The sequence below is a fragment of the Bos javanicus genome, chromosome 4 (assembly GCF_032452875.1).
Source record: "Bos javanicus breed banteng chromosome 4, ARS-OSU_banteng_1.0, whole genome shotgun sequence".
Lineage (NCBI taxonomy): Eukaryota > Metazoa > Chordata > Mammalia > Artiodactyla > Bovidae > Bos > Bos javanicus.
Window position 1 is genome coordinate 75444347 of NC_083871.1, and position 17756 is coordinate 75462102.

General features: G+C 45.3%; 1 protein-coding gene across 8 annotated transcripts in view; it reads left to right on the top strand.

Annotated features, from left to right (window-relative positions):
• The window catches only part of TNS3 (tensin 3), a 222886-nt gene that overhangs the window by 37556 nt on the left and 167574 nt on the right, over positions 1-17756 (top strand). For 6 of the 8 annotated variants that reach the window (XM_061414398.1, XM_061414397.1, XM_061414396.1 and 3 more), the window contains exon 2: positions 7723-7834. The exons of the other annotated variants lie outside the window; for them this stretch is intronic. Coding sequence is in view for 4 of the 6 variants with exons in the window: in XM_061414396.1 (XP_061270380.1) it covers positions 7723-7834 (112 nt within the window). In the remaining 2 variants the exon portion in view is untranslated. The remainder of the gene's footprint in view (positions 1-7722; positions 7835-17756) is intronic. 8 annotated transcript variants of the gene reach the window in all.

The following is a 17756-nucleotide window of genomic DNA, read 5'->3' on the forward strand; positions in this document are numbered from 1 at the left end:
GCAGGGAACCGGGACCCCGGCGCGGCGGGAGCTGGGAGCTGGGACAGGATGGAAGCCCTGGGAGTGGAAGCACTTTTGGGTTGGTGCACGCCTGTGCTTGTGTGTGCCCGCGTACCCCGGTCTGCGCGCCAGTGTGCCCTTGCACTCTTGTCTGCGCGTGCCTGTTCGCGCTTTTGCCCTGGTCACTGCGCGTGCCCGTATGTCCACGAGTGCGCGCGTGTCCTTGTCTATGTACGCGTGTCTCTTGTGTGTTCGTCTGTGCGCGTGTTACTTGAGCAGGAAAGAACGAGCGAGGGAAAGCAGAGCTTTGCCTGGTGGGAGGCCGGCGCCCTGGTGAGCCCACGTGAAGTGGGAGACAGCTTTGCTCTTAATTTTCGAATCCAGCTCCGTCTTGAACACACTTCCCTGGACTCCTTTCCTGGAATGGAAGCAGGACATTGGCAGTTTCACGGACTCCCTTCTAGCTTGTGTTTCTTTGCCAAGTTGAAAAGGGTGCTGTAACTCTGGGTGTGTGAGGATGCTCTAGCGTTGTTGCAGAAGTGCAAGTTCCCCAGGGCCGTGTTACAGCGCTTGGTCCTGGGACTGTCTCCCATGGCGCTTGACTTAAGCTGAGTAGATGCACAGGCGGCTCCCTACTAGGTTCAGCAGTCCCCTCTCTGAGTCTAATAATTAGGCATTTATTGCATTCGTTTTACTGGAAACTTGTGAAGGTTCTGAGGAGTGAGAAGTTGTCAGAATGTCAGCCACTTGACATCACTTTGAATTGTACTCATTCTGATTTTTAGTTTAACGATCAAATGCTACTCCTGAGAAACTTGGGGACCGTGTGTGGAAGGCAGAGGATGTCCCTGTGCTCTGGGTCCTTTGGCTGGGTGTAGGCATCTCCGGGCAGGATCACTCCAGAGGTTTGGGGCTCGCTCTCTTCACGCAGGAAGTTGTGGTGTTTAACTTCAGAGTCAAGTTGCTTGGTGATTTTGCTGAGTGCATCAGCCCCCCTCGAATGCTACTGAAGGTTTCCTAGGTAGGAAAACACTCACCTAAATCCTCTCTCCTGAAAGGAAAAGAGGCTTGGATTGTGTTGGTTTAGGCTTTGTGGGGGTAACTGTTGCCACTGCAACATTAGCCGAGAGAACTGAGCCAAGAGGACTGTGAGGTTTTGCATTTTCGCAGAGCAGAGCAAAACGTTACCCTGCTGCATGCCAGTGGAGCACTTCCTCGCTCAGTTTTTCAGAGATTTTTCTTTCTAAAAAGAGACCTCACCATCAAGATCAGCACTAATTACCCTGAACCCCTCAGGGAGTCCTTGTGGAACTGGCAGCCTTGCTCTCTACCCTTCCCACTGTCTGCTCCTAACAATTAAATGCAATTTAGATTCCTGAACTGAGCCTGCTAAATGCTTCAGCATTTCGGCCTCCCCTGTTCCCCGTGCACTCATTGGGGCCGCCTCTTTGGGAGAAATGAAAGCACAGTATCAGGTGAAAACAAAGGCAGCCTAATCCCGTCTAGGCTCACTTCACAATGGAGATGTTATGTACAGATGAAGCGTGAGCAGATGTTATTACACTATCTGAAATGAATTCCTCCACCATCCAGCCACTGAAATGGCTTCGGCCTCCACACAGCACCTCTGCTGTTTCCTTCCTCCAGGTTTCTAACTGTGGCCCAGCCGGCAGGAAAACCACAGGAACACAGTGCCTCTTTCTCCCTGGTTGTAATAAAGATATTTGTAAGGAATAAAAACGTCACAGTATCCCCTGTTGGCTCACAGAATACAGCCAATTCATTCAGTTGACAAGTATTAATTGAGGGTACCAGGCACTGTGCAGGGCCTTGGAAGACAAATAGATAAGAGCCTGGTGTCCTGCCTGTAGGAAATTACACAAAAGAGACGGTTATAAACAAATAACTGAAATATAAGGGAGGAAAAGTGTGTGCCAGCTGGGGGATTATGATAGAGGCTGTGTGTGTCAGCTACTTGAATGTCTACTCCTGTGTGAGCATGAGGCCTGGGGGGAGACTGGATCTGAGCCCATATTCCTTATCCCTTGGCTACGGGGTCTTGAGCTTGCATCCTATGCTCTCCATGTAGAACAGTGTTGATTATTTATAGTACAGAAGGGCCCTGCCAATGTCATGGACTTCATGATAGTAGCATCTTCATTCCTCTTTTGTAAGCACTGAGTTCAAGAGCCCTACTATCAAAAAGTATACGGTCTCTTGAAAAAAGCAGAAACAGACAGGTAAACAAGTTTGGAATAGCAGTGCCTTGCCGTGGTGTATTAATCTATACACTATTTAGAAGTGTGTTATTTGATGTCCAGATACTTTAGGGGATTTTACTAAAATCTTTCTGTTTCTGATTCCTAATTTAATCCCATTGTGGTCAGAGAACATATTTAGTACAACTTGAATACTTGAAAATTTTCTTAGACTTGTCTACTAAATATTTCATATGCATTTGAAAAGAGTGTGTATTCTGCCGCAGTTAGGTCAAATGTTCTGTAATGTCAGTTAGGTCAAGATATTGATAATATTGTTCAAAGCTTATGTATCCTTGCTTATGTTCTGCAATAATTATCCATTATTTCTAAAAATAATATTAATTATTGAGAAAGGCTATATTAGTTTGCTAGGACTACCATAATGAAATAACACAGACTAGGTGTCATAAACAACAGCAGTTTATTTTTTTATAGTTCAGGAGGTTGGAAGTCCAAGATCAAGGTATTGACAAGCTTGGATTTTCCTAAGGCCTCCCTCTTGGCTTAGTTTGTGTGGCCACCTTCTCACCACGTCCTCACATGGACTTTCCTCTGTGTGCCAAGCTTCCCTAGTATCCCCTTTTCTTTATATAAGGACACCGGCCCTGTTGGATTAGGTCCCTACCCTTATGGCCTCATTTTACCTTGATTATCTCTTTGAAGGCCCTAACTTCAAACATAGTTACATTGGAGGTTAAAGCTTCAATATATGAATTTGGTGGGGACACAATTCAGTGTGGGGTAATGAAATTTCTGACTGTCTATGTTTGCCTATTTCTCATTGCAATTCTGTCAGTTTTCGTTTCATATATTTTGAGAATTTTGTTATTAAATGCGTAACTTTGTTATCTTCTCTTGATGTTTCTACCCTTTTATCATTTTGTAGTGCTTCTCTATGTCACTGGGGCTTCCCTGGCGGCTCAGATGGATATCATTGGGAGTATTCTTTAATCTGGAATCTACTTTGTTATTAATATAGTCATTTCAGCTTTTCTTTAACACTAACGTTGTATATTTTTCTATACTTTTTAAAAAAAATATAATTTGACAATCCCTGCCTTTTAATGAGATGTTTAAACTGTTTACATTAATGTGATTCCTAATATATTGAGGTTTAAGTCTATCATCTTGCTGCTTGTTTTCCATTTCTCTTATGTGTTCTTTATTACTGCTTTTTCTCTTTTCTTGCCATTTTAACATAATTTTGTTTTCTCTTCTTTGTTGTATTTATTACCTACAACTCATTATTTTAGTTGTTGCTTTAGGTTTATGTTATAGATTTTTAGCTTGTCGCAGTCTGCCTTCAAGTGATAGTGTATTGCTTCGTGTATATTATGAGAGCCTTACAGTGGTAACAGTTCAGTTCAGTTCAGTCGCTCAGTTGTGTCCAACTCTTTGCGACCCCATGAATCGCAGCACGCCAGGCCTCCCTGTCCATCACCAACTCCCAGAGTTCATTCAGACTTACGTCCATCGAGTCAGTGATGCCATCCAGCCATCTCATCCTCTGTCGTCCCCTTCTCTTCTTGCCCCCAATCCCTCTCAGCATCAGAGTATTTTCCAATGAGTCAACTCTTCGCATGAGGTGCCCAAAGTACTGGAGTTTCAGCTTTAGCATCATTCCTTCCCAAGAAATCCCAGGGCTGATCTCCTTCAGAATGGACTGGTTGGATCTCCTTGCAGTCCAAGGGACTCTCAAGAGTCTTCTCCAACACCACAGTTCAAAAGCATCAATTCTTCAGTGCTCAGCTTTCTTCACGGTCCAACTCTCACATCCATATGTGACCACAGGAAAAGCCATAGCCTTGACTAGACAGACCTTTGTTGGCAAAGTAATGTCTCTGCTTTTGAATATGCTATCTAGGTTGGATATAACTTTGCTTCCAAGGAGTAAGCCTCTTTTAATTTCATACTACCTACCATTTCTCCTTTCCTGAGCTTTGTGCTGTTTTATCATAAATTTTACTTCTACTTATGTTAAACCTCACAATGTATCATTATTAGTTTTTATTTAAATAGTTAATTATCTTCTGATGAGTTTTAAGTAATAAGTAAAAGACCTTACATATTTGTCCATGTAATTAATCATTTCTAGTGGTCTTCATTCTTTTGTGTAAAGCTATATTTTCATCTAATAGTATTTTCCTTTTGCTCAGACTATCTTTAACATGTCTTGTAGTATGTGTCAGTTGGTGATAAATTATTGCAGCTTTTGTATATTCTAGGAAGTTTATAATTCACTGTCATTTTTGAAGTGTGCTTTTGCTGGATTGGTCAGTTTTTTCTTAGTGCTTTATATTGCTACACCGTGTTTTCACTTGCTTTTTTTTTTTGAATGAGAAATCTACTGTTATTTTAATGCTTAATCCCGTGAGTGTAATTTGTGCTCCCCTGCCTCCCTGGCTGCTTTTAAGATCTCTTTTTTTTCCAGTTGAAGTATAGTTGATTTAGAGTGTTGTGTTAGTTTCAGGTGTACAGCAAGTGATTAATTTATATATATATATTTCTTTCTAGATTATTTTCCATCATAGGTTAATGTAAGATATTGAATATACTTCTACATGCTGTACAGTAAATCTTGTTGCCTATTTGTTTTATTTATACTAGTTCATTAATCCCTACTCCTAATTTATCCCTCCCTTTCCTCCATACTTCTTTGGTAACCATAAGTTTGTTTTCTGTATTTGTGAGTCTGTTGCAGTTTTGTTTAAGACTGTCTCTTTATAACTGGGTTTGAGCAATTTGGTTTTCATGTGCCTTATGTAGTTTCTGTCACATGTTTTTTTGCTTGAGATTTTTTTGAGTTTCTTGGATCAATGGGTTTATAGTTCTTCTCATGTTTTGGAAAAGTTTCAGCCATTATCTCTTCAAACCTCCCTCCACCCACCCATTTTCTTTCAGGGGCTTATAAGCTGCTAAAAGTCCCACAGTTCACTGATACTCTCTTTGTTTGTTATCTATCTGTTTATTTACATAGGTTGTCTTTTCTTTCTGTGCTTTATTTTGGTAAGTTTCCATGGTGATATCTTCAAATTCACTAATCTGTTCTATTGCAGTGTCTGATATGTTAATAATTTAATCCAGTGTTTTAATATTTAATTTAAATATTAAAATATTTAATATTTTAATATCTCAGTTATTTGCATTTGCTTCTGTAAATGTTTGTTTTGGATCTTTTCTTACCTACCTTTTTGAACAAATGGAATATAGTTATAATACTCTGTTAATATCCTGTGTGCTTATTCTCGTCAGTTCAGGGTCACTTTCAATTGACTGATTATTCTCATTATGGGTTATGTTTTCCTGTTGCTTTGCATGCCTGATAATTAAAAAAAAAAAAGTGTTTATTTGTTTTTATTCAGCTGCACCAGGTCCTAGTTGTGGTGTTGGGATCCTTAGTTGTGGTGTTGAGATCCTTAGTTGCAGCGTGTGGAATCTAGTTCTCTGACCAGGGGTCCAACCAGGGCCCCCTGCACTAGGAGCATGGAGTCATAGCTGCTGAACCACTAGGGAAGTTCCATGCCTGATAATTTTTGATTGGGTGCCAGGCATGGTGAATTTTACCTTACTGGGTGTTGGGTATTTTTTTATTTCTACAGATATTCTTGAGCTTTGTTCTGAAATGCAGTTAAATTACTTGGAGAGACCCGGAGCAGTGCTCAGTTTATAGTTAATCATTCCTCACTTTTGAGGCAAGATCCTCCTGTTTTCTATGCAATATTCCCTGAATCTTGGGTTTTTCTGGTCTGGCGGTGGGAAGAAGGACTATTTTCGGCTCTGTGTGAGCACTGTTTCCTTAAATGGGGGTTCTTTCCCCAGCCTTGAGTATCTTCCTCAAATAGCTGTGCGTACACACGTGCTCTCCGGTACTGTGCTGAATGCTTCCGAGGGCCCTTCTGAAGATCTTAAGAGTTCTTTGCAGCTCTCTCTTCTCCAGTACTCTCCTTAGTGAACTCTTTCTTGCTGGCTTATTCAGCTTGAATTCTTAACTCCTTTCCTTCAACCCATGTGGTATACTGGTTCGCCCTTCCCTCTCTGCATCCTGAAATCTTTCTCCATGTAGGAATTTGGAGACATCGTAGAGCTCACCTCATTTTTTCCTGCCTCTGAGGAACTAGATAGGTTCATTTGCCTTTTCATCAGTCCCTGTGTGCTCATATCTGACTTCTTCATTCAGCCTGATAATGCTTTTGATGTTCACCCATGATGTTGCACGTATTAGTAGCTTACTCTTGTGTATACCCAAGCAAATATTTGGATATATGATATATATCCATTTTATGAATATACCATGGTTTGTTTGTCCAGGTTCCTTGTGATGGACATCTGGGTTACTTCCTGTTAGGGGCACTTTTTAAAAAGGTAGCTCTGATCATTCTCACACATGTCTTTGCAGACATATTTTTTAAGTGTCTATAGAAGTGGAATTCGGAGAAGGCAATGGCAACCCACTCCAGTACTCTTGCCTGGAAAATCCCATGGATGGAGGAGCCTCGTAGGCTGCTGTCTATGGGGTAGCACAGAGTCGGACACGATTGAAGCGACTTAGCAGCAGCAGCGGCATCAGCGGCAGCAGGAGTGGAATTGCTGAGTCGTAAGATTGGTGTAGATTTAAAAATATGTGTTAAGAAATTGTCAAGCTGCTTTCCAAAGTAGCTGTACCATTTGTCTCCATTCTCGGTAACACTTCTTCTTCTCAATGAATTTTAGCTATTCTGGTGTGAGTAATGGCCTCTGAGAGTCCATGCGGATATCGGTTATGTTAGAATGCTCTGTCGCATATCAGAAAATGGGAATATGATTGGTGTTTAGTTTCAAAGGCAAATTGAATTTTTATAAGATCCTCAGCCGTAGCTGTGAGCCTTGCTTGACACTACAAACATGGAAATGGTGGCTAAGTGGTCCCTCTCCTTGCCGTGCCTGTGTGTGTAATGGATTTGATGCTGTACCAGGTTTAAAGAGGAACCGCCTGTCCTGTCACCGTGGTCTGATGACAGCTTCTCCACCAGTACCTGAGTTCAGAGAGGCTAAGGGGCCAGGAAGGCCAGTGAGTTAGTGTCCTCTGCTATAATCATGCTGTTTGCTGATTGTGTCTTCCCTAGAAAAAAGCATTAAGACTCTAGGCATGCACGTGGATTCTTTTGTCACAGAAGTGGTGGCTGTAAGCCTGCAGTCTGGAAGCTGATACACTATCGCATAAGCCCTTCACCCAGGGGATTATGAGGTGGGCGCATGTGGGTCATCACTAGGGCTCTGGCACTAAGCATGCCGATGAGGTATCCCAGGCTCCCGGGATCCCAGCCTTGGCAAGGTGCTGTCTTGTTCTGCTCTGTTTGCCTGGTCAAGTTCCTGTTTCAGCTCTTCACCAACTCGGCTGGATTTATTATCTCTTGAAAGGGAAAAGGAAGAGCAAACGGACTATCAATGGAAGCGCTGACACTCTCTCCCTTTACTTTTTCAGCCAGAAGAAGTAACTGCGAGTCTGCACAGTTTTAAGAACAAGGCATTTAAAAAAGCCAGAGTCTGTGGGGTTTGCAAACAGATTATTGAAGGTCGAGGGATTTCATGCCGAGGTGAGTCCACGTTGATCCTTCTCATGCCGATTAAACTGAAGCAAAGCAAACAAACAAAAACCCAAAATGAAACCTTCTTTCGGGAGTTTCCAAAGTTAAATCATGGAATTCCCCATCTTAACCTGAGTTTCCCCTTACCCTCACTGGACTGGGATGGAACGTATTTACACAGATATATGCTCATGAGAAATTTTTCCAGAAAGAGCAAAGTTAGTCTTAGGAGGGGGGCAGCCGTGAGTGTCTCATGACTTATTTTCCTTCTGTCCTGTAGTGTCAGTAGCTTGAGTCATCCCCTTTTGTTTTCTGGTCTCTTACCAGAGTTTACAAATGAAATTTTTCTGTTCTTTTGAGTGATGGTTCATTGCGTTACTGTCCTTTTAGCCTGTTGTCAGGCATTGCGCCCGTCCATAAACAGAGCCACCAGCTTCAGTATTTGGTGTTTAAACCCCAGGTAATCAATCCAACTTGCTATTTTTTTGTGTTTTCATGGTAGTAAATCTGTATAACGGACATGTGAGGAGGATTTCTATTGTTTCCCTTGAACCCTGTAATCGTGGTTCTGTGTCACAGAGTGGAGGCAGGTGGGGTTACCTGGGAGAAGGCTTTGGGCTGCTCTGGGCTTGTTATCACTGATGGGTTTGGGATTTTCTCTGTAGAATAGTTCCAGGGTTGCCTCTAGGCTCCCCATCCTCCCAGTGGACTCCCTGGCACATGGTCCCTGAAGGCTGCTTTGGGGTTAGGCGGCCTCAAGGAAAGACGCATGATGGCCAAACTGCAGTGGAACCTTAGAGGGGGCGGGAGGCAGGTGTGTCCCCTCCTCTGAAGCGCCCCTCCACTGTCAGCGCTGACGGTGCCTTGGAGCCAGCTCCCGCCTCTCCTTCCCCCGCTGCGGCCTCCTGGAGGTGCCACAAGTGCCCTCCCTCCCTCACCCCACACGGGTCTCTGTTTCAAAGTTCTGAGAAGCACCTGCTTCTCAGAGTGCATGGCGTTCTCACCTTGTCCTTGTATGCAGCCTGTCTCACAGGGCCTGAAGGTTCCTCTCCACCTAGAAAGGGTGAGCCAGGCCCTGGGGGCTGAGGCGTCACCTGTGGGGGTGCATGTGGGGCATGGATCCAGCACCAGGCCTCTCGGCACAGGCCCTCTCCCCACATCAGCAGGCCTGCATGGGTGTGCACGTACACACGCACACACATGCATGCACACGCACACACATGCACGCACAGACACACACACACACATGCTCACAGGAGCATACACACACACATGGAGATGCAGAGAAGGGCGTGGCCAAGACAAGGCTGGGCCAGGAGCACAGGCTGGTGCTCTGAGTCTGTTAAGATCAAAGTCTCCTCTCTGAGTCCCTGATGTGGGTTGCAACATTGTTCTCTGGATGGCTGGTGCAGGGCCTGACTGGGATGGGTGTGAGGTGCTGAGCTCACTTTCTGGCACTTCGCTTTGCAGCTGCTGTGATAATGATTTTTCCTCGATGACCCCACCTGAATGTGCCGGGGTGATTCCCACGTGGCTGACACGGGGGACCTTAGCTGGCTGCTGTCCACATGTGCAGGTTATGAACACAGACCAAGCTGGTTTAGCTCCATAGGCCCAAGGGCTCTGTCTCCCACATACGGTTAATGATGGCCTGGTGGTGACAAACAGATTGGCTCTTGGGAGAGTCAGTTTCCTTCTCATCTCTGTACAGCGGAGGCCTGAGTTGTCTAAGGGGCTATCCCAAACATCCTTTTAAAACTCTCAGTACTTCTGCCTGAATGACCTATAAGATACAGTTATTCTCTTCAAAGTAAATGGAAGCAATGAGATCTGACCAGACTGGAGACAGCGGTGCCCAGCAGCTAGGCTTTCCCATCAGGCCAGAGCTCCTCAAGGATGCTGACAGCCCCCAGTACCGTCCAGGGCTTGGCATGAGAGCACATTCCAGGCTCACGCCTCCTTCCCTGTCCTGCAGCTTCCCAGGCTTGTAGGGGCCAGGAGGGGCCCAGAATATTCTTTGTTTCTGAATGATCTGTCTTATGGCATTTGGTGCCTGTGATACGTGAGATGTCAAGGAGGACTAAGAGGCCTGGCGGAGTGGTGTGGGTGGCATGTGGTTGTGTGTGCGTGTGGCTGTGTGCTCCTGGTTGTGCGTGTGTGTGGCTATGCGTGCACGTGGTTGTGCATGCGTGTGGTTGTGCACCGTCTAGAATTCTATGGGGGAGGCAGTGAGATCTCAGGATACCACTGGGTGCGGCATTGCCCAAGGCCAACTCGGCCCCAAGGACCCTGTGCAGGACCAACATAAAAGGATGGGAGGGCAGAAGGGTGGCAACAGGCTGGCCTTGTGCAGTGCTAACTCGTGATCTGTCTGGCTTATGCTTCTCTGGTCTAAGAATCACTGTGGTTCTGTTTTATCTCATAGTCTGCTAAGTCGCTTCAGTCATGTCTGATTCTGTGCGACCCCATAGATGGCAACCCACCAGGCTACCCCATCCCTGGGATTCTCCAGGCAAGAACACTGGAGTGGGTTGCCATTTCCTTCTCCAATGCATGAAAGTGAAAAGTGAAAGTGAAGTCGCTCAGTCGTATCTGACTCTTAGCGACCGCATGGACTACAGCCCACAAGGCTCCTCCATCCATGGGATTTGCCAGGCAAGAGTACTGGAGTGGGGTGCCATTGCCTTCTCCAATCTCATAGTCTAGCCCTGTGGAAATCACTTTTTGGACCCATCTAGTTCTTTTTTTCTTGAAGAAAGTCCTTCACTAGCGACTGTCCCATAGGTGCCCTCTGCCTCAGGGGGTTCATCTCCACGTGTCATTTCCCCGTAGGAACACTGCTATTGTGTTCTCGTGTGGGGAAACCAGGGCACACACTGTCACCCCACCACTTGGCTGGGATGCTTTGCCTGGTTTGGAGGCAGTAAGAAGAGGTCTGGGGCTGGGCACAGGTCCTGGGGCCGCTCTGCACTCATGCTCCCCTTCCCTGTGTGCACACCCCAGCAGACATGCCACAGTCCCCATTCTCACCTGGCCTCCTTGTTTTGTCTTAAGGCCACACTCCTCTGTTCTGAGCCCTCCAGCTGAGGGAAGTGTATGGACTCTCCCTGAGAGGCCCTGGATCCATCCCTTGTGGCCAGGTGGTGGCACTTGTCACCCTGAAGCACGTGGCCAGGAGCAGTGAGCTGGCAGAGGCCACCTTGGTGGCATGTACAGCTCCAGGAAGCCACATCCTTGGCCAAAGGAGTCAGCTACCTAGCTATGGGCACTGGAGGCTGTGCTATTGGGAGAAGTAAACAGGAGCAGGTCCTCCTGAAGGCACGGGTGGCATGGAAGGAGGCCACAGTGACAGGTGCCCATGGAGGCATCATGCCCTATTTCTGGGTCCAGCACGGGGTATGTTCATAATGTGGTGAATGTCAGCCCTTGGGCATTGAGGGGCTGGGGACTCACCTGTATCATTGTTCGTGAGGTATCTACTGACTTTTCTCCAGAAAAAGGTGTTTTAGAACTCCCTCATATGGTGGGGAACGGCTTCCCAGGTGGAGCTAGTGGTAAAGAACCTGCCTGCCAATGCAGGAGACATAAGAGACACACATTCAGTTCCTGGGTCAGGAATATCCCCTGGAAGAGGGCATGGCAACCCACTCCAGTATTCTTTCCGGGAGAATCCCATGGACAGAGGAGCCTGGCGAGGCTACAGTCCATAGTGTCACAAAGAATCAGATACAGCTGAAGCAACTTGGCACTGGCACTGGCATATGGTAGACTGTAAACACCTATGAGACTACTCAATAGGTTATCATATTTATGTACCTAACTGTAAAAATTGTGTTGATAAACAATAGCTACTCTTTTTTGAAAAGGAAAGGACTGTATGTGCCAGGAGTCTTTTAGACATTATCTTCTTAAATTAAATTGATGTGTGTGGGAGATCCAAGAATTGTGATTGTGAGTCTCCTTCTCAAAAATGCCATCATCAGCGACATAGCCCCTGACACTGTCAAGGGACAAAAGGCCTATGGCGGGGCCCATAGGGATAGAAATGTGAGAGCTGGGTGTTTATGTGTGTTGTTGCTGTGTGGCCATCTTCTTAGCTGTGCTTTTTGTCTGCATCCGAAGGCTGGGCTTTTTTCCCTTCTGCACTGCATCCCTCTGGATGGGCAGGGGCAAGATGTGGGGGTACTGCTGGGTTGGGAGCCTGGCACAGTCACAACGAGTGTAGACAGGGCCTGGCAGGGTCAGTGGTTGGCTCCTGCAGAAGTTGTGGCCCTGGACAGGCGCCTTTCCTGGCCTTCAACTTGCAACCTTTACAATTTGCCTGTTGAGTCGTTAATCTCTAGGATCTCTTCCTTTTGTCAGTAAGCTATATAGATATCATAAAAATCTCAGACAATTTAGTAGTTTTCCCTCCTAATAATTTAGATGTATGTTGTATACATTTGCACATTGAGCCAGTGTGTATGTGCTGCCTGCAGACATTACATGGCTTCTCTCAGTGATCATGCGCAAGTTGTGTGAGGTCTTACTGGAGGGGCCCTTCCTTTGACTTGTTTCTGGAACAGTAGGGAAGCATGGGCCCTGGAGACAGGCTGCTTGGATTCCTGCCCTGCCTCTCTGTGCTTGAGTTTTGTTTTAGAGTCATTGTGAGGAACAGAGTAAAGGCACGAGGAACGCAGAGAACACTGATTGGCTCCAGGAAGTGTCTGGTAGTGTTAGGTGTTATTCCTGTTGGTTATGGTGTCACATGCTGATGGTGGTGATGATGGAGAAGGGTTAGGTGTGTACTCTGTGACTTTGGCTAATATTTTTACTATTCTTTTTCTAGCTTGTTCTTGATTTCAAGTCACTTATTTTCACATTTTAGCCTGTTTGCCACAGATTATTTTTATGTGGCTCACTTAGAAGAAAAATTTCATTTTTAAGAAGCTATTGTTTGTACATAGAGGCTCTTTAACCCCTGTTTCTCAAACTGTAACTACAGGCAAAGCCACACAGATGGCTGGTGCGCAATGGGGTTAAGCGTCTGGTTGTGGTTTGCCTCCTGCTGCTCAGAAACCCACAGAAGCGGTTCCTACTCTGCCCTCCCCACCTGCCAGGGCTTTGAACAGGTAGCCTGTTCTCACTGCTCCACTGAGGTCTCTTGGGTGGGTTAAGTGGCCAAGCTTCCACTGAAAATCCTTCTACAAGTCCACACTTGAGGGCACTGGCGTGGTTGATCATGATGTTCTAGTCCTGAGTGGGTAAGTCTTTTCCTGGGTGTTGAAAGTTGTAAGTTCTGCAGAACTTGGCCTCATGGAGGAGATGGATTCAGAGAGAATGCAGTGTCAGATCAGACAGAAGTGATGGCATTGGAAGAGATGGTTTGCCTGAATTTAATAATGAAATAGGAGAGAACAGACTGGAATGGAAAAAAAAAAAAAGAAATGCTGCAAGAGACAACTGTAGGGAGGAACCTGAACGAAATGAAGGTTGGGAAAGAGAGCAAAAAAGAGGACAGAGGGAAAATGGGATGGAGGGGGGCTTTGTAAGGAATATTTGATAATGACTTTTCCCCTTTGGTTAACTGAACACATATTAACTGCCTGCTGGAATAAAAATATGAGAAAGCTGTGACCTGTTTGTGAGGAGCTCAGAGTCTGAGGGGGGAGTCCTGTCAGTGGGGAGCTCAGAGTCTGAGCGGGGAATCCTGTCAGTAGGAAGCTTACAATCTGGGGAGGGGGGTAGTTCTGTCCCTGTGTGTGAGACTATCACAGTCTACAGTATGCTAGGGGATTACAAGACAAAGCTTAGGGCTGGATAGGCTGATCAGCATGTCAGCACTTGCTTTTTGCCAGGTGCTGAATTAGAACCCCAGGACATGGTGTCAGTTAGGACCATCAAGGCAAGAAAAAGGAGCAGGTGACCAAGCAGTGAATGTGGCGTTGGGCCCTCTGCTGTGAGCATCTGGTCACCGTCTCATGTAGCTGGTGACTGTGGGTGTGGTTAAACTGGGGCAGAGGTTGAGGGCAGGTTGGGTGAGCTTGAGGGCAGAGGCAGAGAAGCAGAGGTGAGACCCAGGGCTTGTCTCTCTCTGGGTAAATATGTGTACAGTGTTGTATGACAAGCCTAAAACAGTGGCCTGGATTTCCAAGGCTCCTGGAGACTTCGGGAGAGTAGCAGTTCCAAGACCACAAGGAACAATGTGGGGCCTTTCAGAGCCAGACGCTCTGGACAGTTGCTGCTGCTGTTAAGAGTGGATTCCTGCCTGGGACTTTGGAAACCTGTTTGACCAAGGAATGCGGTGCAGGCTCCAGGCTTGTGGAGGTGAGGATTCCATGTGTCATAAATTCCTAGAAACTTGTGAGACACGCACTGGCCACATACCCCTTCGCCAGTGGAGAAAGACCCCTAATGGGAACTGCTGAGGGAGCCTTTGGGAGCTGACCGTGGACCTTGGCCTTGAACCTAACTCAGTCTTTCACTTGATGCTTCTCTGCTTTTCATTTTTGCAAGTCAGTGGATGAAAAGTGGTGTCATGCTCTATTATGTTTTTTACATTCCTCTGGTTATCACTGAGACTGAGCATCTAAAAAGATAGTGAAAAGATGTCTGTTATGTATTATTTATTCATTTTTGGCTATATTGGATTTTCATTCCTGTGCGTGGGCTTTCTCTTGTTGTGGTGAGCAGGGGCTCCTCTCTAGTTGCGGTGCATGAGTTTCTCGTCGTGGTGGCTTCTCTTGTTGCAGAGCGTGGGCTTTAGGGCATGGGGGCTCAGTAGCTGCAGCACGTGGGCTCAGCAGTCGCGGTGCGTGGGGCCTAGAACACAAGCTCTGTGGTTGTGGCACACAGGCTTAATTGCCCCACGGCCTGTGAGATCTTAGTTCCTGGACCAGGGATCAAACCTGCATCCTTCTCACTGACAGACAGATTCTTTTATTTATTCTTGGCTACACTGGGTCTTTGTTGCTTTGCACAGGCTTTCTCTAGTTGTGGCAGGTGGCGGCTCCTCTTTGTTGTGGACTGCAGGCTTCTGTTGTGGTGGAGAACAGGCTTGAGGTGTGTGGGCTTCCGCAGCTGCAGCATGCGGGCTCAGTAGGTGAGGCTCCTGGGCCTTAGAGCACAAACTCAATAGTTGCTTAGTTGCTCCCTGGCATGTGAAATCTTCCCAGACCAGGGATTGAACCCATGTCCCCTGCATTGGCAGGTGGATTCCTATCCACTGCGTCACCAGAGAGGTCCCTGTAATGTTCTACTTAGTAAACTGGCCTTTCAAATCCTTGGCTCATTTAAAAAATTAGATTATTTTTTCTTCCTGATTTCTAAGAAATCATAGTATTGATATTATAATATTAATGTTTCTATCCTTAAATTAGATAGGATTTAGGCCAATTTTTAATGGATTTTGACCTACAGAAACGTCAGTTCCTTACCATTCCAGCTTACATGTTGCAAACATTGTGAGCAGTTGCTTGACTAATTTTGCTCATGGAGTAGTTGTCATGTGAAAGGTTTAAGGTTTGGCTAGTTCAGATTTACCCACCATTTCATTTCATTTCATTTCTGTTTTGTTTCTGTTTAAGAATGCTTTCCCTTCTCTGGGGTCTTAATGATGTTCTACAATACTTTATTCTAATATTCATTTCTGCTTTTCCAATTCTGTTCCAATTTCATGGTTGATTCATCTGGAATTCATGTTATTTAGGTTATTTCTCATGAGTGAGCTGGTTTTCCCAGCATGTTTAGTTGTGTGGCTCATCCTTTTGTAAGTGAATATGACAGTGTTTCTCCCCTATGCCGAATTCCCACATGTGGACCTGTCCATTGCACATGTCTGATTTTATAGAGTTTAGAACCAGCCTGCCAGTGCAGGAAGCATAAGAGACCCAGGTTTAATCTCTGGGTTGGGAAGATCCCCTGGAGTAGGGAATGGCAACCTACTCCAGTATTCTTGCCTTGGAAAATTCCATGGATAGAGGAACCTGACGGGCTATAGTCCCTAGGTAGCAAAGAGTCGCACATGACTGAGCACATATGAGCAACATTATAAGCATTGTCACAGGTTAGCTTTTTAGAAGTCATGATTTCTCAGTAGCCATTCTGAATGTCATTTGTGGATATAAATATTTTTTCTTCTTTATTGCTTCAGCAACTTCTTTTTCCATGGCAGAAAGGGGTCTTTGATATCACTTTTATTCCTCATTACATGCCACGAGAAGAATAGTATTACTTTATGCACATAAATTGAGTGCACGTTATGTGTGACTTAGTTGGCTGGATCCCCCTAGCTGCTTCTGCAATCAGTCTGTTTCAGCATGGTATCAGTTAAGGTTCTTCAGCAAAACAGAACCAATAGGATGTATATAGAGAAAGAAATTTACTGCAAATAATTGGTTCATACGGTATGGAGGCTAAGTCTTGTCTGTAGTTGGCAAGCTGTGATCCAGAAGAGCCAGTGTGTAGTTCTTGTCTGAGTTCTAATCAGCAGCAAGAGATGACCGATGTGCCAGCTTACTTCACCATTTATTCTTTTCAAGCCCTCAGTGAATTGGATGAAGCCCACCACACTGGAGAGGACAATCTGCTTCACTCAGTCTACAGTTTCAAATATTTTTCTCATTCAGAAACACCCTCCCAGACACACCCAGAATACTGTTTAACCAAATATCTGGGCATCTTGTGGCTCAGTGAACTTGACACATAAAATTAACCATCCCAAATATGTTGTTTTGGTTGCAGTCGTTGAAGAAAATCTAGCTCTATAAGATACATATTTGGAAAGGAAAGCATATTCTTTTTTGATATTATACCAAAACTCAAATGATAGTTTCTCAGTTTCCAAAGAAGACATAAAAGTGGCCAATAGATTCATGCAGAGGTGCTCAGCATCACTAATCCTGTTGTTGTTGTTGTTCAGCTGCTCAGTTGTGTCTGACTATTTGCGACCCCGTGGACTGCAGCACGCCAGGCTTCCCTGTTCTTCACTATCTCCTGGAGTTTGCTCAAACTCATACCCATTGAATCAATGATGCCATCCACTTATCTCATCCTCTCTCGCCCCCTTCTCTTGAGGGAAATGCAAATCAAAACCACAGTGAGATACCACCTCACACCTGTCAGAATGGCTGTCATCAAAAACACAAGGGAAAACATGCTTTGGTTAGGGTAGAATAAAAAGGAGAACACTTGTACACTGTTGATGGGAATATAAATTGGTTCAGCTATCATGGAAAATAGTATGTAATTTCCTCAAAAAGTGAAAAATAGAGTTATCATATGATCCAGCAGTTCCACTTTTGGGTATATAGTGAAAGGAAACAAAATCAGTATCTTCAATAGATGCCACGTTGGTTGCAGTGTTATTTACAATAGCCAAGACATGGAAACAGCCCAAGGGTCCATCAATGGTTGACTGAATAAAGAAAAGGTGATAAAACATTATTCAGGCAGAAAAAAGAAGGAAATCCTGCCATTCACCATCATGAAACAGCAGTGTGCTAAGTCAAACAGAGAAAGATAAATACTGCATGGTATCACTTATATATGGAAACTGAAATCTGAATCTGAGGGACCATCTGTGGTGCTTGGCTGTTGGGTGGAAAGTTCATAATACTTGGGTTACCGGCTTACATCCCAGGAACAGTGGGTCCACCTCTCAGGATCCTCGCCTTAGGACTCTGGTGGTTTATGCAATTCAGTCTGATTAGTTAACCTTTGTGAATGTGATGGTTTGCCCTGTAATGGCCTAAGGCTCTTGTCATAGCCCAGTGCGCCATCCACCGTGACTATTTCATACCACTGTCGTGGTTCCACACACCAGAGTTCCTTTTTGGGTTGAATCGGTTTGTTGATCTGCTGCGTAACCAGTTACTCCCAAAGTTAGTGACTTACTGTGGCAGTAGCTTCTGTTCTCACCATTTCTGTGGATCAGGAATTTGGGAGTCACGTG